At 51.4% G+C, this 23,671-nt stretch overlaps 1 protein-coding gene across 1 annotated transcript; it reads right to left on the reverse strand.

Annotated features, from left to right (window-relative positions):
* Positions 1-8,324: 8,324 nt before the first annotated feature.
* On the reverse strand, positions 8,325-19,923 carry LOC123022023 (ras-like protein family member 11A-like). The gene is made up of 4 exons (XM_044427393.1): positions 19,534-19,923; positions 15,057-15,113; positions 11,945-12,027; positions 8,325-9,204 (listed from the first exon to the last, which is right to left on the reverse strand). The coding sequence occupies exons 1-4, from the start codon at positions 19,676-19,678 to the stop codon at positions 8,737-8,739; spliced, it is 753 nt and encodes a 250-aa protein (XP_044283328.1). The 5' UTR covers positions 19,679-19,923; the 3' UTR covers positions 8,325-8,736.
* Positions 19,924-23,671: the final 3,748 nt, after the last annotated feature.

Consider the following 23,671-nt stretch of genomic DNA (forward strand, 5'->3'; position numbering starts at 1 on the left):
TTTATGTGCCGCTGAGATAGCGGTGCAGGTCCCGACAGAAACGCTTTCGAGAAGAAGGGAAGAAAGAGCTCCAGCAAATCAAGACACGCCAGCATGCAGCACGCCGCAGACCAGCGTGGGAACAGCAAGCCGAAGCCACACTCCTGTTCCCGGGGCAGGAAGTGCTGAAACGCTCTTCGCTTTGCTAGTGGGCTGGCGTTGTTTTCTGGGAAGTCGCCTTGCTATTTTGGGACAAGTCTCCCCCGGCCACAGATTCCTTTTTCTGCCTGCTGTGTTTGCTTTCCTTCAGGCGACTTCCCCAGTTGGCTCACACCAAACGGTGTGACACAGCAGCATCATTTACAGGGGCTTATGTTTCACATTTTGCTGTCCCCGAAGAAAGGTCCATTTCTTTACTATTGTTTCCAGCATTTTTACCCCACCTTTGTCTCAGGACTGCGATAGGAGCAGGAGCCCAGGCACCTGAAATCTACTGTACAGACATACGAAAGGGAACTTTGGAGAGCGCCTTCGGGTTATTTAGCATTTGAAATGAATTGACGAATTCACTTAAATGTGCTGAAGCCTAAAATAGCACCTTTAGCCATCCGGGCTTGGGGCAGATGTCCCTGTCTAAGATGGGTTGCCATCCACAGGGTGTGAGTCTAGCCTAGCGGGGAATAAAAGGTCAGCAACTGAGCTCTGTGCACCCGTCGCAGTCCCCTTTAGGGGTTGGAGTACGCCGGTTCCCTCCCTCAGGATGTTATAGGGCTGCCCCATGGCAAGGGGTACCAGAGGGCATGGGCCACCCAGACAGGGCAAGCAGAAGCGGTGCAGCCCTGACCTCCTGCTGAGTAAATTCACCTGAAGGACCTTGCTACCGCGAACGAGCATCTGCTCCAGCTTGTGCAGAGCCAGGTCTATTTGCCTGCACTAAAGAAAGGAGCAAAGGATCTCCCCGTTTAAGAAACCTGGAAGCCACGAGGAGCGCGATGCCCAGCCTGGCTACTTACGTCCAGTCTCACCACTTGGTGGGCATTTTACTACTTTTGGTACAGCCCCCAGTCCTGGCTTAAAACCACCAATAACAAAATACAATAATGAGTGGCATTAAGATGTTATGAACATTTTGTGTAACTTAACCATGGATTAAAGTATAAGATTGGGAAGAGCCAAATCAAATATTATCTTTCATGAAAATGACTGCAGCAGTTCTGGGAGGCACAGAGTAAATATTGTCATCCAAATTAGGCAAGGATGTCAAGCACAGATTTACTAGCAACAAACACGTACCAGGGCCCTCTAGGATTTCACAAGCAGAAATGGGACTTGCAGGCTGGCTGATTGGATTTGAAGGTTACCATAAGGACGGAGCTTTCTCAGAGGGGCAAAGGACAGAGCGCTGAGTCGCATCACCAAAGGTCCCGCTAGGGGGCTGTTACAGCAGCTGTGGTCCAACATAACCGGAAGGCGCCAGGGTTGGGAGTGGCTACCGTCGATGTTCACATCTATGGTAACCAGATGCTGAGACACTTCTGTTGCCAAAGGGTAGATCTGGGCAGTGGAGCCAGCCCTGCATCAGCTGAACTTCTGGCTTCCAGCCAACGAGTTCCACCTCCCTCTGCATCTGGCTTCCCAGATGCCATGACCGTGTGTGGTTTGGTGTGTGTGTTTTCAAGCATCTGGACATGAAACAGTCGCTCAGCGCAGCAGATCAGTAAAAGGGGTCACTTATTTTAATGCAGTCATCAGCAGCATTCCTAATTTGCAAAGCTCTGCTGTTGTTATGTGCCATCAAGTCATCTCTGACTTAAGGAATGAAAGTTTTCCACACTGGCTTGTCGGGACAGCCCTGCTCAGTCCTTGCAAACTCGCAGCTGTGGCTCCCTTTATGGAAACGATCCAGTTCATATTTGGCCTTCCCTTCCTTCTTCTGCCTTCAGCTTTTCTCTTTCTGCATTAAGACTGAGAAGTCAGGAGGACCCTCAAAGCCAGGCATCTGGCCCAGTTCGCTCCCTGTGGAGCCCTTGTGGGCAGGCTGCAGATCCACCAGCTGCCAGGAGGAATCAGGCATTGTGAGCTGGAACTCCAAATGCTTCCAACGTTTTTGAGAGTATCGAGGGCCCATTCCAAACAGCTGATTTTTGATTTTGTGGGATGGGTGTGCTGCATTCCCGTCCAATGTTTATGCACTGGTAGAGGGGAGCTCCCCAGCCCGGCACCCCGCAGCTGCACTGGACTACCACGCACTTGGGATGGTAGTCCAGCTCATCTCGGCAGCACGAGGCCGTTGAGAGACTGCTCCCCCCGCCCTCGCTGAACTTCCAGCTGGCCTCGTCTCACTCCCTTGAAGCAGCAGCCTTCTCCCTTGTGCTGAGAGGCATGAGAACAGCCCTGCCTGGAAACGTTCCTTGCCATTCTCCGCATACAGCATGTACTGGCTGGCTTCCAAAGGACCTGTGAGCTCTTTGGAGGATTTGTATCTTCTCTGGTCAACGAACAGAGGAAACTTTGTACTCTGTTTGTTCAACAGTTCAAACGTTTGCCACATATTATGATTGAAATGGAAACATAATTGTTCCCATATTTCCCGCTGTATGTCTGTCTGTCTGTCTGCCTGCCTGCCTGCTTCATTCTAGCTCCATCTAATTGCTTGTTTCTCCCAGTGGTCGCACGACCGTTGCCAACTCGCTTGCGTGGGGAGAAGCAGGGCTGCCCTTTGCTGAGAACGTGCATTAGTGTCCGTGAGCTCCCAGCAGTTCCTGTGCTGCATGCAAGGGATCCGTGAACGGTTTCTCCTATTGGCCCAGGAGAGCCAACCCACAAAAGAATCTGCCTTCTGCAGCTCTGAGTGATTCAGCTCGCCAGAGGTATGGCCCATGCGTCTGGCCCAATGTGTCCTTGTGGGTGCATGCACCATGCTCTGCCTGTGCTCAGGCACCCAGCGTTCTCCATACAAGCACCCAATGCACGCTTCCAGGCCCTGCAGAGTCTTAATTGCTCCCGGGAGGAGAACGAGCGAAAACGCTGTGCCCTGGATCGGCCGCGTGACCTCTTCCCTCGGCATCCCTCCCCAAAGCGCTGGGCTCGGAGAGCCATGCATGGGCTTGGAAGTAAGCACTGCCAGGCTCCGTCCGCTCTGCGCACCCCGATGTTTCCCTTATATGGGCAGCTTGGGGAGAAACGTCTCAGCTTCTGGGGACACACAGGACTGGGTCGCACCGTGGCTTGCCTAATCCTGTGTGTGTGCGGATTTGCCTTGGTACCCTCTTGAGAATAGCTCGCTGCATTGTCTGAACTCCAGGGGCAGGGCCTGTTCCAGAGGGAAAGATGGGGTTGCTTCCCCCGCGAGGAGTTCTCTGCCTGGGTTTGGGTGGCACTGGCTGTCCCCGTGCAGGTGATTCAACAGCTCATGCCTTGCGTCCACCAAGACGAGTCGTGGATTAAACAAGCCACAGTGACTCGCTCAGCCATTGGGGACCGTGTGAACTGCATCACTTTCAGTGTCTCTGGGTCCCTGTGAATCCCGAATCTTCAGGGGTATTCAGATCTGCTTTGGTTCTGCTTTGGAGGACTCTCACTTCTATTTGGATATCTACCACATCTATCTACAGCTTCCTGATTAAGGTCAGGATTTGGCTAAATCAAAGCACACCCACTGGGAATCGCTTTCTCATGATCCCAGATTGGCCAGAGAATCTGGGAAGATCATGGGAATTTATTCAGTACACAAAACAGAAGTCAGTTGCAGGACACAGACTTTTTCACGGGGAACTGTGCCTCAATGCCCGAGCCCTAACTCCCCATACAGAAGGTCCCTGCTCAGTGTCCAGCATCTCCAGTCAGGCCTGGGAATGGCATTTGTTGTGGAATTTTAAATCCATACACCAAGTCAGTCTTAGCAAAGATGCTTCCTTCAGCTCCATGGAGATGAATGAGAGCCACAAGGAGCTGCAAGTTTACATAGAAAAATCACTTCTGGATTATGCATTGTAAAGGTTATGGTGTGTTTAAGTCTTCATTGGGATATTTGTTTGTTTGTTTTAAAGGCAAGGGCGAGTTGTGCTTAGCAGGAAGTGATAGAACTGAAGTTTAATTGCTGATGAATCACAGTGAACTTGGATAAACTTTCAATTCCATTTAAATTATTAACTCCTCATCCATGCCTCGGCATGAATAACCATTGGATTTGAATTGCTCCAAGCAATTTTTCCCAATATCCCCAAGCCTCAGTACAAGGACTTGGAACAGATACAAATTGCATGCATACACTTGTAAACATACACTGGGTTCGATTCAGGCTTTGTTCTCTGCAAGAGGAGTGGCACTACTCATGGAAGGTCTCTTTTCCTAACTTGCTGGTAGGCAGAGAGCAGAGAGTCTATGAGCTTCTCTACACGAGAAGTTTATTCTGCTTCCTGCATTTCCATTGTAGGAGTCAAAAATGCATCCGTCCCATGGTTTTTCCCCCGCAAGGGTTTGCCTTTCTCTGCCTTTCTAGTAGCCAGCCACAAGATGGCGCAGTGGTTCCATGGACCCGCAGAGCATTTGCAACATCTGAGAAGGCTCTTGATCTGGTCTGTTGCGCTTTAAGATTTAATACCAGACTTTCCTCTCTCCAAATTAACCCTCTGCAGAGCATGCATTCAGAGACCTAGCACCAGGTCATCATGGCTGCAGTTGGGATGGCATCCCATTGTATTATTTTGAATATTTGCATTGGATTTATTTTTATTGTCACTTTTAGGATCAGTCTGGAACAGCCCACTCAGCCAGATGGTATGATCCCATCTGAGGAACTGACACCTCCCTTTTGCAATCAGCTGCCAGCCTCTGCTGAGCCCCAGCAGGGGAGGCTGTGGACGCAGCCATCCCGTGCCTGACTGCACGGACTGGTTGCGGGCGAACAAATGGAAGCTCCACCCAGACAAGACGGAGATGCCGCTGGTGGTTGCTTCTTCTGACCAGATGGGGGGTGTTCAGCCTGTCCTGGGGGGCACTGCACTTCCCCCAGGGAGCAGGCTCAGCTTGGGGGCGCTCCTTGATTCACCTTGGTCACTTGAGGCTCCGGTGGCAACGGTGGCTTGGAGAGCCTTCCACCAGCTGCACCCCACCTGGGCAGGGAGAGCCTGGCGTCTGTGCTCTGGCAATCTCTGAAATAGACTACGGCAATGCCCTCTACATGGGGCTGCCCTTGGAGACAGTTCGGAAGCTGCAGCTGCTGTCGAATGCGGCAGCCGCATAATACTAACTGGGACCAGAAGGTCTGAACATGGAACCCCAAACCCACCCCACTCGCGTTGGCTACCTGTGCACTTCTAAGCACAGTGCAGCCAGTCCCTGCCCCTCAGCCCAACCTACCTCACAGGGTTGTTGTAAGGATAACATTGAGAGGAGGAGGAGAATGAGGCAAGCCACGCTGAGTTCCTTGAAAGGAAAAAAAGGCACAGTCCTCATCGCTGTCATACCTCTGCATTTGCTAATTTATATTTGCAAGTGTAGAAACAATAACTATAATTCGAATAGAATTTTAGTGCGTTTCACTGTAGTGGGGCAGACTGTGACCAGGAGACTGAGCATCTGCCAAGTCTGAAGTCCAGCCACTGCTGCCTGTGGATGGCAGCCCCACATCTCCCCACAGCTGCTTTCCCTTCCCCCCGCCCCCCAAGTTCAGTCCTGCTTACACCCCGGAAAGTGTGTCCCTGCCTGCAGCCCAGATTCTTTCCCAGAGAGACCAGTGCACCCTGAAGTCCCTCAGGCCACACCTTCCCGAAATTCCGAGTCCCTGGGCCTGCAGACTTGGCCTCTCCCAGCATGGGCAGCTGTTCCCCTGCATCACGGGGATCACTTTGCTTGTGGGAACGCTCACGCTGGTTATGTCAATGCCATCCCCGCCCCCCCGCATGTTTTTCCAGCAGCGGCAATTCAGAACAACCATTTCGCTGGCTCAGGTTGATGTTCTGTTTATTCTGCCCTTGGTCCCTGGTCACAGATGAGCAGGCCTCTCTCCCAGGTCATCAGCCAGGCGAGGTTGCGAATGCATTTCCTGATGCATAGCCTCTTGGGCTGAAGGGCTGTTGAGGGGTTGTATTCCTTCAATCCCACTGCTGACACAGGATTGAGTCCACAAATAGCTCTTGATGGGCCTATTCTTCATAAGTGCATCCAGCTGCTCCTAAAATGGACTCATGGACCATTTTGGAAAGCTCAGCTAATGCATCACTGCGTGCGAACAGGCAGGAGCAGGTTAATGGCCCAAAAGAAAGGCTTCAGCTGGGTCAGACCTGCTGGCCAGTTCTAGCCTGATGCATTATTTGGTTAGGTGCGTGTTGCCATAGGAACTAAACAGTTAGAGAATTGTTTCTAGATACACGATCATTTTGGGAATGCTTTGAATGGAAAAAGCCCCAGAAAGAAGGGGGGTGGCTTTCCTTCTCCCAAAAAGGATGGCATTGAGCAAAGAGGGACTGCAGCTTCGAGACAGAGCAGCTCGTTAGGGTCCTTGGAAAGCAAATTAGCCACAGCTGACTTGACCTGCATTTGCCCTATGGAGCTGGTGCAGGCATTGTACAGTTTTGTTTCCAAAAAAATCTAGGATGGCCCAAAATCAAAGGTGCTAACCCTCAGCACATATTCACATGTCAGACTCACTGCTGATCTCTAATACATCATGTAGGAGTAATAGTGCTAACTAGATGGACCTACTCAGAAGTAAGTCCCCTTGACCTTAATATGACTTGCTCCTGGGTAACTATGTACAGAATTGTAGCCTTGCTCTCCCACTGGTTTAGCGTTTTTCATCAAATGATGCTTTGGGTGCATTGACATATTGTTTGGTTACTAATTCATAAAGTGTGGAATGTGTGGTTTTTTAGCTGGACTTTTGAATGACCCAAGTTTTTTGCTAGATCTCTGAGATTCCAGGCTTTCTATTTTAACTAAGTCCACAGTAAGATTGTAATCCTCACGGCCTTCGTGTAAACAGAGCAGTATGTCTGAGAGGTTCAAATTTGTGACGGCAGAGCAAGCAAACCTCACATTGATTTTGATTTTTGTGCTTGTTTTCCTTTGCTAAAGTAATCTGTGGACCTGGTTTGCATCTCGTTAACACGAGCAGAAGTTATTCTTTTTGGCCCCTTATCTGTCTGCAGAAATGACATCCTGAGAACCTTCATCTAATTCTCAGGCAGTGAAAATTAGGAAGGAGTGTGTGACTTCTTCCTTTTTCTCTCACGGGTGTGGGACTTTTTGGTGGTAGCACCAGAAATGGTAGTAACAGCAGAGTTCTTGTGTTGGCTCCATGCACACCAGTTCCGAATCCTCCCCTATAAAGAGAAATAGGGCAGAAGATCCCACACATACTGAGTTCTCTTTGGGGTGGCAGTGAAGAGAACATCCTCAGAAACATCATTTTCAGGGAAATTTTGAGTCAGCGCTTCACTTCAAAAGGACCAAGCAGTTCTCCATGACTTGGAACAATATAATAAGCTGTACATATTTCAAGCATCCGCCATCTTGAAAATTATGCCTATGGCCTCCTCCAGATAATCCAGGGGTGGGCAGCCTTCTTTCTGCCCGAGGCCACATTCTCATAGGCGATCTCTCTAGGGTCCCGGGTTGGCAGTAGGCAGGGCTGAAGCCAGCAGCAAATAAACCAGAGCAAGTGTGTGTGGCTTGGCCTTTTTCTCTTTCTGCCCCCCCCCCCCCCCGCACCTGCAGTTTCCCATTCCCTGCCTGTCTGACTTCCTTCCCACGAAGCTGGCTAAGGGTCAGAGATGTCAGCAGACGGCTTTTAAAATTAGCCACATTTTGCAAAAGCTACCCTGATTTAATGGCTAGTTCACACGGCCAGCGACCCCCTGGCGGTGGCTACTGGCAGATGGTCCCGCAAATATACATTCCATGGACACAGAACGGCCACAATCCGAGACAGAGGCAATGACGGCCTGAGCCCGCCAGCTTCAGTGGGCTCGGGGATGCTCAGCTCTCCGCTGGGTTACGACCCTTATAGCCTTGCATGCAATATAAAGATCTGGCTCACAGTGCCCTTTCAAGTTAGTCCTTGCTGCAGAATGACTCATTCATTCCAAACGTTAGTGCTGTCCGAGATCAAATTAGACGACTTACTCAGACATACCAATGCAAGGAAAGCCAGGGCAAGCTTCCGTATTTTTCTGTTTCAAGGCAAGCTCTTCCAAAAGCCAGCGGTGCAGCTTTTCTGAGCGGTGAAGCTCAAATGGAGAAGAGACACCTGGGAAAGCTCCATCTCATTTGGAGCCTGTGAAGTCCACCTCCACGACTCCTGCTTCCAGGGCTGGTTTGCAACCGTGTTTGAAAGTCTCTCCTGATGTTTATTTTTCATAGCAAGGCAAAATACAATTGTAAACATGAATATCGGGTGCTTAAAAATTAGAGGCAGGGGGAATCTAGAAAGCTTGCCTGAAACATGGAAAATAAGGAAGACAGACAGCTGAACCAGCGTTTGATTTGCTGGTAAGAATGTCTGTCTTCATGCTGGTTAGGAAACTGAGCTTATGCTGTGGATGAACCTTGTCCCCTTTCAAGTTTCTCTTTTTCTCTTCATGTGCCCATCTTCATTCTCAGTGATCTTTTTAAAACCAAAAGGTCCAGGATCCAGAACTGGTCATGGCCTCCTTTTCAGAATGGAATTCTTTCACCCAAAAAGGTTGCTGGCAAAGGAAGGCCATACCTAGGTATAAATTATATCAGTTGTCCGCGTTGTCTTCCCCAGCTCCATCAGAGCATCGTGGCCGCTTTTCCTTTCGAAGACAGGGCTTGCTTGAGCCTCCGTTTCAAATCCTGCATGTTGGGGGATTTGGGGCGGACCAGGTGGAGCCCCCTGCGCTTCTCCCCATTGCAGCCGGCTATCATCCGGCTCATCTCCTGGCACAGCTGCGTGAAGGCCTCGCGGACACCGTCACAGTTCTCCCGGGCAGACACTTCGGAGTACGTGCAGCCCAGCTCGCTGGCCAGCTGGCAGCCGTCTTTGGTGGACACCTGGCGGGCTCGGAGCAGGTCCCCCTTGTTGGCCATGAGCAGCAGCGGGATGTTGGCGTTGGGGTGGATCTTCCGGATGTGCTGGTGCAAGGGCCGGATGACGCGGTAGCTCTCGTAGTCTGTGATGGAGTAGACGAAGACGAAGCCGTCTGCCCAGTAGATGGAGCGGTTTATCTGCTCCTGGCAGCAGATCACCTCATTCTCGTCCTGCCATCAAAGCCCCAGAGGGAAAAGGATGAGTTTCCTTTCTAGAAAAGACGGGGGTGTTTCCATTATAAAGCTTGGCCCTAGCACCATATTGTCCCGGCTTTCTCTAGATCAGGGAGGGGAACCTCCAGTCTATGGCCCAGTTCTGAGCTGGGGGGTGGGGAAGGCCGTTTCTCCACTGGCCCCTGTCCAAGACCCCTTCCCCTCTCCCAGGCCACCCCCAGTGCTCAGCAGGACAGAAAGGCTAATTTCCCTAGCACCGAGAGGGAAAAACCGAGGCTCATCTCTGATCAGGTACGACTGGAGAGAAGAGCAGAGAAGACCGGAGAGAAGAGCCCTTGTTCAGGTCTTGAGAAAGACAGCTTTTCTCCGGCATTGCGCAGAGAAAGACCATCCTTCCCTCCACGCACAGAGGAGCATGTCTTATCGATTCATGCCTCTGCGCATGGCGAAGGAGTTGTGGGAGGTGGGGTTAGGTAGCCAGGAGGCCGTTATTTTTTAGAAGCAGGAAACCACCTCGAATGCAGAGAAGCCTGGCTCTACTGCAGCCTCTCCCGACTTGGTGCCGTCCAGATGGGTTGGACAGCCACCCCCACATCTGGAAGACACTGAATGCTGCTCTAAGAGAAATCCCCTTCCAGAAGCGCCCCTAGTGACTCTAGTGACCAGCCCCAGCTGCATTTGTGATGCACTCAGAGGTGTTATGGTATGAAGAGGCAGAGCAGTATTCTAAGTAATCAAATAAAAAATACCATTGTGCCAAAGACTGACAGCAAAACGCAAAGAATAGCGCCAAGTGACTGCAATGACGAGATTGCTGCATTGCATCTCAGGCAAGAATGAAATGGACTTGAGAGTCAGGAGGGAAAGGCACAGGGTGAAAGGCAAAGCACAAGCGAGGCTGCTCAGAGAACAAAAACGGAGATGTCTTGCTCATCAGTTCATTTTAATCACACACAGAAATGTTACAGACACTGCAGTTTTGGGCAGCAGCTCATTGGCTTCCAACCTCCTTATCTCCTTGCTTTTGGCTTTCTCTTTCAAGAATATCATTTCAGGCAACATTCAGCCACTGAGTGATTCTCTGGAACTTCACACCATAAAAAAAGCACAGCTGTTACCATGGGCATCTCTATCTTTGTCCGCAAAAACTCTACCAGTCTGGAGCCAAACAAAATTGCATATCACTTGGACTGGAAACAGAGAGTTGTATCCAAAATTCTTCCGAATTAAAGCAGACCCACTGAAATGAACAGGGCATAAACTAAATTAACTGGATTCAACCAGGTTTGTGCCAGGAGTCCATTTGCGGGGATTAAAATCTGGTGGATTGACCTGGGCAGAGAAATTTGTACAAAACTTTGCTATGATTTGCACGGGTTTCTCCTGCTGTGTCTCTCATCAGAACCATTTGCTTCTGAAGCACGAGGTTTTTAACCCACCGCCTCGCTGCGGCTCCTGCTTCCCAATTCATTGCAGGACTGAGAGTGACTCCTTTATTCATGTCTTTTTGCCCCAGGATGTTTTCTTTTTTCTGCCTTTCTGTAAGTTCTGCTACAGGAAAAGGTGGGGCTGGGCTGTAGTGGAATTGTGAAAACATGTGGGTTTTCATTCTGGTTCATTCCACCACTTTCATATAATCCCAGCCTTTCCCCTTTCCAAAAAGGGGGTGAGGAGGAAGAAAGGATGAAAAGATGAAAGCGAGCGAGCAAGCAAGCAAGCTAACAGAAATGCTTGAAAAGCACCACAACGCTGCCATCTGCAGCACCCAAAAACTGCCATGAATGGGGAATTGCAGATAAATGTCACACCTAAGGAAGGCTTGTGGTTTTCTCCTTTAAAACACGACTGGAGATTATCATTGGCAACAGAGCTAAAAATGGAGTGAGGCAAAGATGCTGCTGCCCATACTGAGTCTGTAAAATTCAAGTGCTGAGCCTCAAATCTGCCGGGAAGACGGTTCTCCTAATCCTTGACAGGTGGACTGTGGCCCCACATATTCAGTATCCCAGAAAATGTACTCTGCAGATGGTCAGTGGCATTTCCCCATCAGACAGGCCTTATGCTATCTTCACGAAGCAGTAATCCTGCAGCAATGATCTCTGCCTTTAAAAAGTGCCCCGAGGGCCAACGTGCCCGACTGGTACTTCAGCAAGCACCCCCAGCCCTCATTTTGGGGTGAGGTAAGTTGTCCCACTGTTGCCTTTGGCCAGATAATCTGGGGTGCGCTGTAAGAATTACGGATGGGACTCATTTGCTCTCAGAGATGGGGTGGTTGGGTCTATCTATGCACATGTGTGTTTCTTTTTTGATTGCTGTCCTGTATAGAAGTGAGAAACTCCCATCATTTATACTGTTAAATTATATTGTTTTATAGGATGTTATTTATTTATGTTCGTGAGCCGCCCCGAGGCTTCGGCAAATGGGGTGGCATAGAAGTTCCCTAAAAGAATCCCCAGACCATGCGGCCAGCAGAGGGCACCAAAGTGGGGAAGGGTGGTGTCTGTCCCACTTGCAAGGAACCCAGGAACCCTCGCCATCTGATCCTCACAACAGCCCAGTGAGGCAGGTCAGGCTGAGAGTCTGACTGGTCCAAAGTTGCCCAGTGCGCTTGATGGCCAGCGGTGGACGCGAACCAGGTCCTTGGCCTCCCGGCCCAGCACTATCCCCATGACGCCACTCTGGCTCTCTGGATAAACCCGTGTCCAGGAGCACCACGCCACCGAAGCAGCCTTTCTACCTCCAGCGAAACGAAGGGCGTGTCCTGCACTTGAAGGGAGATCTGCTCTCCATCGATGGTGAGTTTTCTGGAATACAGAGCGCCTGCGGGAGGAAAAAGAGGCAATGAGCACACCGAAGAGCAGCATGCAGCCGATGTGCTTCCCCGCTTCTAACGCTGGCTGGGGCCGCAGGCGCTAGGTGTGCATGGTTCTGCTAGAGCAGGTGCGAGCCATGGGGGCAGTGCCCTCCAAGGGACGGGGAGGCAAGGGGCAGCTGGTCCGTCTTCCGCTGCCTGACGCAGCTGCCTTGCTCTGCCTCACTGTCGGTTGGCCCTGAATGCCCCTGGTTCTGGGGCAAGGCCATAGCCATCGGGACAAGGAGCCATTGGCGGCCTCCTCCTCCGTTCCCATGAATGTCTCCTCCTCCCTCCTACACCCTGTCCGGGTGGTAAGCCCTCCTCTGGGCCATTCCCAAAGCTCCCAACTTGGTCTTTATCTTACTCACGCCCTGCTGCCGCCCCACTGACTGCAGCCCGATGGGCAGAAATGGAGGAGCTGGGACCCTGCCCTGGCAACAGGGGAAGCCTCACCTGCTCTGCAGAGACGGCTAAGCCCCTGGTAACTCCAGCCATCATGATTCAGAAACAGAGGCTGGGAAAGACGTTTTTAGATTCACACCTGCCATGGAGCGGGAGAGGAAGTTTCCGCCCAGTCACACTGGGAATGGGATTCCGCTCTGGCCAGTGACCTGCCTCTTGGGACAAGAACGTCTTTTCATGTCTCCAGCTCATTCAGTCCAAGGTCTTGTTCCTGTTTCTAACTTTCTAGCTGGAAGTCGCTTTGTGCTAACCAAGGAGAAGCCCGTGGTGTAGAACAGCCTTCCCAGCCGGGATATTTCAGGCCGGGGTCTTTCCCAGCCCCACCTGGAGATGGGGCTGGTTGAACTTGGAACGTTTCCCATGCAGCGGAGGCACTGTACCCCTGACCCCTGGCTGTACCCCTTGGGGCTGCCCAAGCAAGCTGGGGACGGCGGTGCACGCAGAGCGGAAATACGTGCTTGGCAGAAAGCTCGCACCATGTAATGCAACCAGACAGCAAACTGTTTCTCTTCTCTAACACATCAAAAGGAGATTTCCAGGCCTTGCAAAGACTAATCATGTTTGGCCCTGTCCCCCCACGGCCCGAGCAGCGCTTGCCTATGCAGGCAGCCCCAGATGACCACCTGTTTTCTATCTATAGCATATTTGTCTCTGCCTCCAGGATTTCTGAAGGGTTGGCTGCTTAATGGGAAAAACATGCCGTTCTCTGTGCTCCTTCTCTCGCAGCAAATCCCTGGCTCTTTTTTCGTATGATCCACCCCTACGCGGAGCCAGCACGCGGAAACGAGTGCCAAGGAGCCGTGCACACGTGCGAAGGAGCCGTCGGCGAAAGATCCAGCCGCTTCGGAGCAAAGGTGGCTACGGAGAAGCCCAGCCATGCCCTGTGATCAGTGGAAGGGACCCTGAGATGCCGCTGCAAGTTTATCATTAATCACAGAAGGAGCAGAGAAGACCAAGGACTCCTGGTTGGGACTCGCTCTGCTGCAGGTTTTTAAAGTCTACCATCAGATCGCCAGTGCTTTTAATACAGTGGTGGCAACAGAGAGCAAGGCGGGCGGAAGTTCAGGGGGTAAAGCAGTTCCAATCCTGTACCTCCTTGCATGGAGCTTGGCCTAGGGAATGTCTGTGTACCCTTCTGGCAAAAATTCTGTGTATAGGATCGTACAGTAAAATGTAACAGAACCCAAACAGCATCAACTGATAAAGCAAGGGAGAATGACGACAGAGAGCAGTAAGTTTACAAGACGCAGGAGCAGAAATCAAATCAAAACAGATGACTGAGTGGCCACAGGGCCATTTCTGTGGAGCAAGGGTTTCTTCCAGCTGTGCCCCATATTGCATGTTTTCGGGTTTACCACATCGTGATGAATGACTGAAAAGGAAGGTACTCCAAGAGAACACGGAGCCTCATCGATGTCCTGCCCAGAGGCGCATTTGGAAGAAATACGGACTATTCAGGAAGCATAAGGAAAAAGGAAAGCCAGCTCACGATTCCTCTCCTGCATTACAAAATGAGAATCTGGCCTCAGGTGTTTCTAAAGAATTAGTACTGGACAAAAGAGACCCCTCCAGTCGCCAACAGTTTGAGTGGACTTTGCTCCTGGATCGGAATCAATGGCTTCAGCATGATGACCTATGAATGCCTACAAATTAAACCACTGGAACAAGTTTCATCTACTGATTTCGGTGTGCCAAGCTATTGTTAGGCAGCACTTTGGACTATCTTGCTGCTGGCCAGTTGGCAGCGGGTTTCACTTCAGCTTTTAGCCCCACGAAAAACAACCAAGTCTGTTGCTTGGCCTGACCTTCGTAAGAGGCAGCCCATTTCGTTGGTGGGAATTGGGAGTCTGGAGCGGGGCGTGTGGGGCAGGCCGGGGCTTCTCACACCCCTTTGCTCGCTTGCTGCAAGTAAATATTCTTTCATCCTGGTTGCTGTTTTTCACCCGAGCTGTGTCAGCCACATCATCCCTCTGATCCTTTTTCATCAGAGTGGATTTAATATTGGCTAAAAAACGGGCGGGTGGGAAGGAAGGAAGGAAGGAAGGAAGGAAGGAAGGAAGGAAGGAAGGAGAGAACGATCGTAAATAATGGGGCTCTGTTTGATTGTGCTTTTTTCATAGCTGGAGGCAATTTGCTGAAAATATGCACCTTTAGATTCTTGACTAGCGTCTCTCTTGCCTGCAGCCCACAGCACTGGATGAAAAGAGGACCAGCTTTGCAAATATAGGAAGACGTCCTAGCTGTCTCGGTGTGTATGCCTGCACATGTTCAAACTGAGAGCACCTCCAAGCCCTCTGACCAAATGACCTTTGCCATAAACCAAGCCACACGCCGAATTATTATTTCCAATCTCCTCTTTCCAACTTTCCGTAATGGTGCAGTGCAGGGACAAGTCACCCTAATGCCTCCTGACCTATCCTGAATATTTGGGCTACCTGCACAAGACCACCCCTCTCCCTTCATTCTAGGTCTTAATCCGGAATAAGAAGCACTGAGCGGGAACCTGCCAGGCAGTGTTACCAACTAGACATACCAGTGTTGGCCTCGTAGTCTCCGATAAATCTCTTTGTGAGAAAGCGCACAATGAGGGCTGCAAAAGAGCAAGAACAAAAAGGCATTTAATCAGAGTCAGGAAAGGACGCTTTCCCCCTGCTTGCTGTCGAGGGTGGCATTTAAAGACACCGTTTCCAGTCACGATACCGCAGATGTTTAATCAATGGTAGGAGCTGGTGATAAATTCTTCTGCAATGAGGGGCAATTTCTCTGGAAAAGTTAGGCAGCCTTTCCCAAGCAGGCACCCTCCAGAGGTGTTGGACTTCAACTCCATCATCCCCAGGTTGCGCGGACTGGGCAGGACATGGGAGTTATGACCCAACTAACAACGCACGTGTGGCTACAATAAGAATTCATGCGATTGTTGATTGTTCTGTGAGCATTGTGCTGATTACGCTGTTACCCTGTCAAATCATTCCTCACCATCCAGAGGTCTAGAAGGCATTCGACACCAATAGCCAAAATATTCAGGATTTCAATTATCGGCGCAAAAAAACTCCCAGGTCTTCAAGTCTAGCCCAAACCAATACAAGTCCACGGCATGCCAAGGAAATGGCGTGAGTGTCACAGCATGGCTGACAAATCTGTAACGAATGGTCACAAGTCCCCCTCGGAGGTTCATGGCGCTCTGCCCTCCTCTGAGGTTTTCTGGGAGTCCATGGGCTGCAAGAAGGACCCACTTTCATGCTTGCTGAGGCAGAGAAATGGCCCGCAACTCTCAGTGCTCCCAGCCAGCGCAGCTGGGAGTCGAAGGCCCCTTTTCTGTCTCCATGGACCTAGGATTGCACCTAAAGTTGAACCTGGCTCCCCTTGGGGTTTGAAAGTGTGTCTGCGCCTACATTTCCTTCACAAGAAGCATAAAACGGATGCATTAACCCAGAGGAGGACTCTGCAAATTCAGCTCCCAAGCAACCCTAATCCAAACTGTTTAGATTTAAGGTCAGCACTCTTCCTGCTCCTCTCCCCTCCACATCTGCTCAGAATGAAGTCCTGCTATGCGCCACGGCACTCTCTCCCAGGTGCCTAAGATCACAGTCAGAGATGCCTCATTTAAAACTGCTTCCTCATTATAACCGAGTCTGTCAGACAAGACTCAAATGTACTCTCCTCCCGCTGTTTTTCCCTCCCTTTCTTCCACCGGTCTCTCTCACATCTTAGGAGGGCTGAGAAAAAGTTATCAGCTGAAAAATGCTCTCTTTCTTCTATGAAATGGAATGTCTTCCCACAGCGCCTTTTCGCCCAGGCGATTGTTTTGAGGAAATGAGCCATGGGATACATACACTCACTTCATATTTAAAGTTTACTGCTGGGCGGCAGAAAAGGCCTGCACAGATACTCTGCTTTCTGGGAAGCTTTCCAAGGCAGCCGTCTCGATGCTCCCGCTTAAGGACGGGGTTCCCCGGCACTGGCTGTGAGCAAGGAAGGAATCGGACAGGTCCAAGAAAATCCTCAACCCCTTTGCTTTTCTCTGATTCTCTGCCTCATCCTTTTAGCCAGGATTCCCCCGACCACCCCAGCCTGACTCCCAAGACCCCAAGAGGTAAATTCTGGCTGGGAAAAACGAGACTCAGGAAGGGGGGGGGGCTGAATCAGACAGTCACAGGTCATGGGAAGTGGGCTGCTTCACACACATTCATGTTTATGTGACCTTAGCGAGTGTGCATTTGTGAATGTGCAATCTCACCCTTGGTGGTTTCCGATTGCATTCCAGGGTCCCTCAGTGGACTTGTGTCATGACACTGCGAAGGGGGATAGCCGTTCCTCCTGGTGAACCCCGTCTTTATGAGGGTTCCCAGGGAATAGAATTCCTCCCTCCTGGTTTTGTAACAAGCGGAGAGACGGGGTACTGGGAGCCAGTCTTGATAAGGTTTGAGAAATTCTCAGTGAGGCAAGCTCTGCAAAGCAATGACCGAAAAGGCCTCCTTTGCTTTGTGTTTGGTTTTGTTGTTTCAAATTGGAAGTGCATACACAAACACAGGAAATGCTTTCCTCTGGTTTGGCTTTTCTTGTGGTTTTTCTCCGGGATAGGGAACGGCCAGGATGGCTCTAGCGTGGTCCAACTTGCAGAGTCAGAGGAGAAGCGGAACCCTACTCAGAAATGCAGCTGTGGGAGCGACGAGGGAAGAGCAAAGGAAAGAGAGGCGGGAGGGAAGGAGGAGAGGAAGAGGAAGGATCCTGGAACTGCAAGTCTCACTTGTTACTTCAGATACCCAGCAATATGGATTCACCAGAAGCAGTGATATTGCAACTTTATTCATTCCAGTACAAGGGCCTGTAGGAACTTTAACCTAAGCAAGGAACAGCACATGAAATGCGTACACTCTCGAATCACGGGTGGATTGGAAGAAGTGTACAAAGGTATGGCAGATTCAGGGTATAATTATATTTTTAACATCAGAGCCAGAAGACACTTTTCATGCAATGTTGGCAAACACTGGAACCCTACTTGACAGAGCTGCTGGAAGGAGACTATCAGCTGATAGGGGCGAAAGAATGAATCCCTTCTATCCTGCCTTCCAGAACTTCATGAAGATGCAGCCGAGCAGCCGCACGGAGAGTGTGCGGTCATGAAAGACTGGGCCACTGGGGTTGGCGAAGGCCCCCGCCCCCGGCTGCTCCAGCCCTGGCTGGACGTGAGCAGGCCGCTGTCCGGGGTAGCCACGGCTGGGTACCTGCAGGTGCCCCCGCTCTGGCAGGGAGCGCTGAGGAGGGCCTCCTGGCCTCGCTCCGCCCCTTCCCCATGGCAGTGCAGCTGTCCCCACAAAATGGTGGTGGGGAGGGGGAGGGGGAGGGGGGGGGAAGGAGAGATGCGGCTGCCGACCTGCCCAGCGGCCTCCTCCCCAGCCAGCAAGCCAAGGGCAGCCATGATGGAAAAGAGGAGAAGCCACACGAGCCGCTGGTGACAGCAGGAGGATGAAGGAGACTCCCTGGGGGAGCAGCCCCTGGGGGGTCTCCTGCCGGGGGCCTCTGCGACTTGGGTCTGGCATCGGAGATGGTTGGCGGGCACTTTCCATCATCTGCTCCCCTCCTGCAGAGCTTGCCTGGCAGAGCAGACGGGGCTCACTCCCCAGGGTCTAAGCCCAAGGCCCTCCTGAGGGTGCCTTCCGCACTCACCTCTCTCCTGAGGGACAACCCACCCTCCAGAAACGGCATCCGGGTGCCCGGTGCTGCCCAGTCCCTTTCCAGCAGGGCTCAGCACCCCTCAGCTGCACGTTCGGTGGAGGATCCCAGGGCACTTCCAAGGGCTCGTTGGCTGGTTCGCAGGCAGGCTGGCACTGCGGCTCGCGAGGCAGAAAGCTGTCGGTCCTGCTTTGCCGGGCGAGCAGAGCAGGAAGGCAGCATCTTCGAGGAAGGACCAGCGCTCAGGGGGAGGAGCACATGCATGAGGCACAGAAGTGCTCCGAGAAGATTCCTGGCATTTCCAGGTCAAAGAGGCAGGAGGTGAGAGGCACTTTCCAAAGAGTGTGGAAAGCCGGGGCTAGTTGGATCGGAAAGTGCTGGGTGAGGAGCACAGAATGCAACCCGGAGCTCTGCATGCTGAGCTGTCCTTCGCAGATCCAGTTCATGCAGAACAAGGGCATTGTCAGAGCTGGGCCCCAGGTCTGTTCCGCAGAGCCCTGAATGTCCATTCATGCCAATTCAAAGTCTGTTCCAAGAAGACTTGCCTTGCAGGAAGGGGGAATTGCAAGGGTTAACTCTCCCCTCCCTGCTTCCTCTCACCTCCCTCATTTCCCCCTTATGCCCATTAAGCATATGAAGTGAGGGAAATCCCACAGGTTGAGGATGGTCCTGGCCAGGATGCAAATTAATTGAATCATTCGGTTTACTGGAGATTATTTGGATGAGAAATGGATTGGCAAGCCTTGCTCTTCTGCAATGTAAATGAACGCTGGTAATTATCTCTAAATCCGCATGCATAGATACAAATTAGCTGATACGAGGGGATGTCCAACAGGCTTGCCCCCAACTCTCTTAAGTGCCTGGCCACATGCCTGTGGAGCACTGGCCGGGCCAGCTGGGTCTTGGCCCCCACGTGAACAGCGAGCAATTGGGAACACATCCAAGCTGCTTCTTCCTCCGCTTCATCCTGCCTGGAGAAACTGGTGCGGGTGGGCCAGCTTGCCTGCTGCTACCGATCTCAGTGATCAGCCCTCAATCAGTTTCCGAGGAGCCCCACCCTGAACCCCAGAACAAACCCCATTATTCCAGGTGGATGCAAGCCCTTCCTCATGCTCACTGTTTCCTGATTCAACTACTAAAGCCCCACCAGACCTTTGATTTCATTCTGGCAATGAAAAAAACCCCATCAACCTTTATGTCCTGAAAGATAAGCATGCTCTTGGATCATGGTTTCTATCAAAGGTTAACACAAAACCCCATCTGCTTGCCAGGGAACGTTTAAAAGAGGGAGAGAGAAGACAAGAACAAATGTTCTGTGGCAACCCCTCAGGACTTACCGGTCTTGCCAACGCCGCTGCCTCCCAGGACGACCAGCTTGATGATTTTGTTGGGTGCACAGTCCAGGACGGGATATTCGGGGATGGGAACCAGGAGGAAATTGGTGGAGTACTGTGACATAGTATTCCGGGCAGTGAAGCACATGCCACTGGGGAGACCCAGTGCACTCCGCTGCGACGGGCGAGGAAGAAGTCTGCGCACAGAAGGGACTGCCTTGTTTCCCTCCTTCCTCACATCTCCATACAATGGAACCTCCTGGCGGTTTCATTGAAACGGCATTTTGGAGGAGAAACAAAAACAGAGCCGCCGCCAGCCCCCTTCCCCTGCAGATTCTGCACAGACAGGCCGAGGGAAACTTTCTAATCGGCTCCAGGGAAAACTGACTCCTGCATTCCTCAGCCAATCAGAAGTCAAAACATGACATTCCTCGAGTTGGGACATAAAGTCCGGCTCTCCCGTAGCCGCACTCATGTGCTGCCTTTCTGCCCCTCCCGCTTGCTCCCTGTTTTACGGGCTGCACCTTGGAAGCAGGCAGAAGATCATATCAAGAACCAGGCTCAGGGGAAGGAAGAGGTTGCTGGCTTTGATGTCCGCCGCTCACTTCCAAGGGCCCCTGCTCGCGTGCTGCATGCTCCTGCTAAAAATGCGAAGCGCACACTGTTAAGTGCAGCGAGAGGCATCCAGAGGGCTGCAAAGAGTTAGTGATTCATCGGGGTAATGAATCATTTCAAGTAGGAATTGGCAGGGAGAGACCAGGACCGAGCCTTCTCATCAGGCGACCATTCGGAGAGTCAGTTTTGGCAACGGGAACAGTAAACAGAAACTTGCCTGCTTGCTTGCTTGAAATGTATGGATAGTTTGGTACATGGCTGCAACAGAGAGTCCCTCCTGGGGAGGGACCTGACCCATCCTTCTTCCTCCCTCTGTTCAAAGCAGACCTGCATTTGCTGAATGAGTCCGCACCCTGGTGTTGTGGCATCGCAACCACTATCAGCCCCATCTAGCATGGCTAGATGGCAGTGGTGGTGAAAAGGTGTCGACCAGCAACATCTGGAAGGCCTCACCCTTCATCCAGAGCATCCACCCCCAAGGTTTTCTACCCAAATAATTGGTGGGACCAACATGAGATCATAACTATGACCTGGATGCTTAGAATTACATGTCTCAATTAGGAAACAAGTGGCCGCTTTCCTTTACCTGGTTGTAAGCATATGCCTCTCGAGGATGACAAAAACATGGTTTCATGGCACCTTACAATCTAACTTTTTGTATTATGATGATGCCCTTGTGTGGAGCAGAATCCTGTTCATCCGAGCACCCCGTCCAATGAGCTCTGGTTCATGGAAGTTTTGGCTAGAATAAATTCACTAGTCCTTACGATGCGACATGGCACTTCAAGGGGCTACAAAAGCAGACCGATGCTTTGCTCAGAAGCCAGCGCCAACACACCTTCCACCTGCAGAGCAGTTTAACTTGAGCAATGGGCCGCTAAAAGTGGCAAACAACTAGTTTGTCTATTGCGAGACAAGCGGCTGATTTCAGTGGGCTTCGGCTGGCTAGATTTATTCACATGCCACTTATGGCACAAACCCACAATCAAGAGGATGATCCTATTATCCCCAGCAGGGGACCATGTTGTTTTATGCTGCTGCTGCTGCTTTGTTTTCATCGTCTAAGTCGCCATTGTTTGAACTCTCTGAACTTGGGTGGCTACAAGCCTCCAGTGCAAGGCAGGAGGAGTTGGTTTAAGTATTTTATACCAGCTCATGAGGTGAGGAACTGGAAGCACCTCCGGGGTCCCCTGCCACACTCCTCACCTGCCAGAGTGCCCCCCATCAGGGACGGCACTGAAGTTGACCTTCCGATTTGAGAAGTTCAGCTGGCACAAAAAGCCCCGCACCAGCTGTGGTGGCGGAAGAGGCACGCTCCAAAGCCTCAGCCCCGGCTCTGACCTCAGAACATGTCAGGACTGTATCCTAGTCACCTGGTGTTTTCCTAGGGGCTGTACGGAGAACCTAGCAAAGCTGCAGCTGAGCCGCACCAGCACAATTCGGCGCATGCTTGGCCTGCAGATCAGCAAAACCTGAGCTCACAGAAGTTTTCCAGATTCTAACTCGAAGTTCATTCTCGTTCGAGGCATATCAGAAGCATTTCCATGTACAAATCCACACACACTTCTGCATGTTTTGCCATATATATGCATCACTTGCATACATGTTTTGAAATATGTGTGAATTTTGACATGGACTCATTTTGAAATACACACCTTAAATGTATGCATGTTATTGAATGCATCTTTTTTTCTTTTTTTTTTTGAAGAGGGGCATGTGTGTCCTCACAAATCACATGCTCCAAAATGTACAAACTTGTGTCTGTGCTCACTCAGGAAGATGCACACTTGGTAAAATCCTGACCGGAAATAAGTGAGCAGAGCAAACCTTTGGTTGTTCAACAGTGTCTAATGAGCCGTCGGATTTTTCAGATTCCCAGCTCTGAAGTCAGAAAACAGCTCTGCCTTTGGATCCGGGCATCTGTGCTCAAGCGCACGACCTCTGCTGATGCAGAAGAACGGTCTTGCTGAGGTCGTAAGAGCAACCTTGGGGGGGGAGGGGGCATTCCAGGGACAGGGAGGGAAGAGACGAGTCCTGCCGGGATGCAATGTGTCTTGGTGGGTCCTCGCCCTCCTTCCCTCCTGAGCAGCCAGCAGGCCAAAACTGGCTGTGCGGCCGCCTTGCAGAATGGAAGCAGCATGGAAACAGCCTTTGTCCTCCCACTCTGCACAGGATGTCCCCAAACCTCTAAGTTGGGGGGCCACGAGCCCTCCCATTTGGGTATGCCCTGAAATGGGAGTCTTCATAGTTCCCTTTTCTCAACTGATATAAAGTAGAACTGCTTTGTGTTTTTACTCCAAAATATACCCTGGAGATGTGTTTGGAAACAGTCCTTTGGATGAGATATAAAAAGCAGGTTGTTACTTATGCAACAGATCTATAAGCCACCTTTTGGGGGGACCCTCCCAAGGCAGAACAAGACAAAACTGCGAACCACACAAGGTACTAAAGCAGCAGGAAGAGCAACCAACAAAGCTAGGCTACATCAGAACATTAATAGTTAGCCAAAGGAAGCACCAAAGATGCAGTCCCTGAGCACAGCGCCAGCTCAATGATAGGCCAAGAGTTTTAGGGCGCGCTTGAAGGCCTCCAGTGATGGGTTCTGGCAGATGTTGCACCATGCTGCAATAATAATAATAATAATAATAATAATAATAATAATAATAAGCCCCATGCTTCATGCCCACCACCCAGCTAAGAGGAGGCGCACCAGAGCCGGCCACGTGTTCTGCACCCTCCCTCAGTGAGCCTGCCCTCCTGCCCCAGCGGCTCTTGCTTCCCTCCTCTTCCTTGCCATGGAGCAAGGAGCAAGGAGGCTGGGGCCTGTCCTGCAGCTTCTTCTCACCACAACTGTGGCTTGGGCAGGACTGAGGGGCAGGCGGGCAATCCTAGAAGCACAGTCAGAAGGGGCCTCCCGGGCCATCTAGTCTGCCCCTCGGCTCCACTCATCCAAGAAGTACTACCCTCTCACAGTGGGAGAGGAGCTGCAAGTCCAGGAGGTGCCTGCCAAGGTGGGTGTCCTTGGGAGGGGCTCATCACGGAGTCAGCCCCCAGAGGAACGCTTTCTCCCTGGCCTTGCCGTCCTGATGTGCAGAGATCTGCCTGTGCTCCCGTCCGCGAAAGACAGTAGCAGCATTCGGGTGCAATTTTATCGCATGCATGAAACCCACATGGAGACTTTTGAGGCCAGAGCATTGCAAAATGTTACTTTTGGAGCTCCTTGGGTGCTTGCAGCTGTCTGAGTGCCAAGCAAACCACCACCGAAAGCACATTGCACGGCCTCCGCCAAAGGCAACACGGGCTGCGATGACGACGAAAGGCTGCTGGGAACACCAGCGGGGGCCCCCTCCCCTGCCCCACATGCCCGCAGTCGGACAAGGGCTGCAGTCCTGTTTGGAAGCCGGGCCATTCAAACCCAGCGGACCCTCCCCATTACTTGTCCCCCCCATCACTTTTCAGCAGTGACAAGCCTGCTGTAAAAACGCAACACCAGCAGCAAGAAAATAAAACCCAGTCACGACGGAAT

Source organism: Varanus komodoensis, unplaced genomic scaffold, assembly GCF_004798865.1.
Source record: "Varanus komodoensis strain SLA01 unplaced genomic scaffold, ASM479886v1 scaffold18_3, whole genome shotgun sequence".
Taxonomy (NCBI): Eukaryota; Metazoa; Chordata; class Lepidosauria; order Squamata; family Varanidae; genus Varanus; species Varanus komodoensis.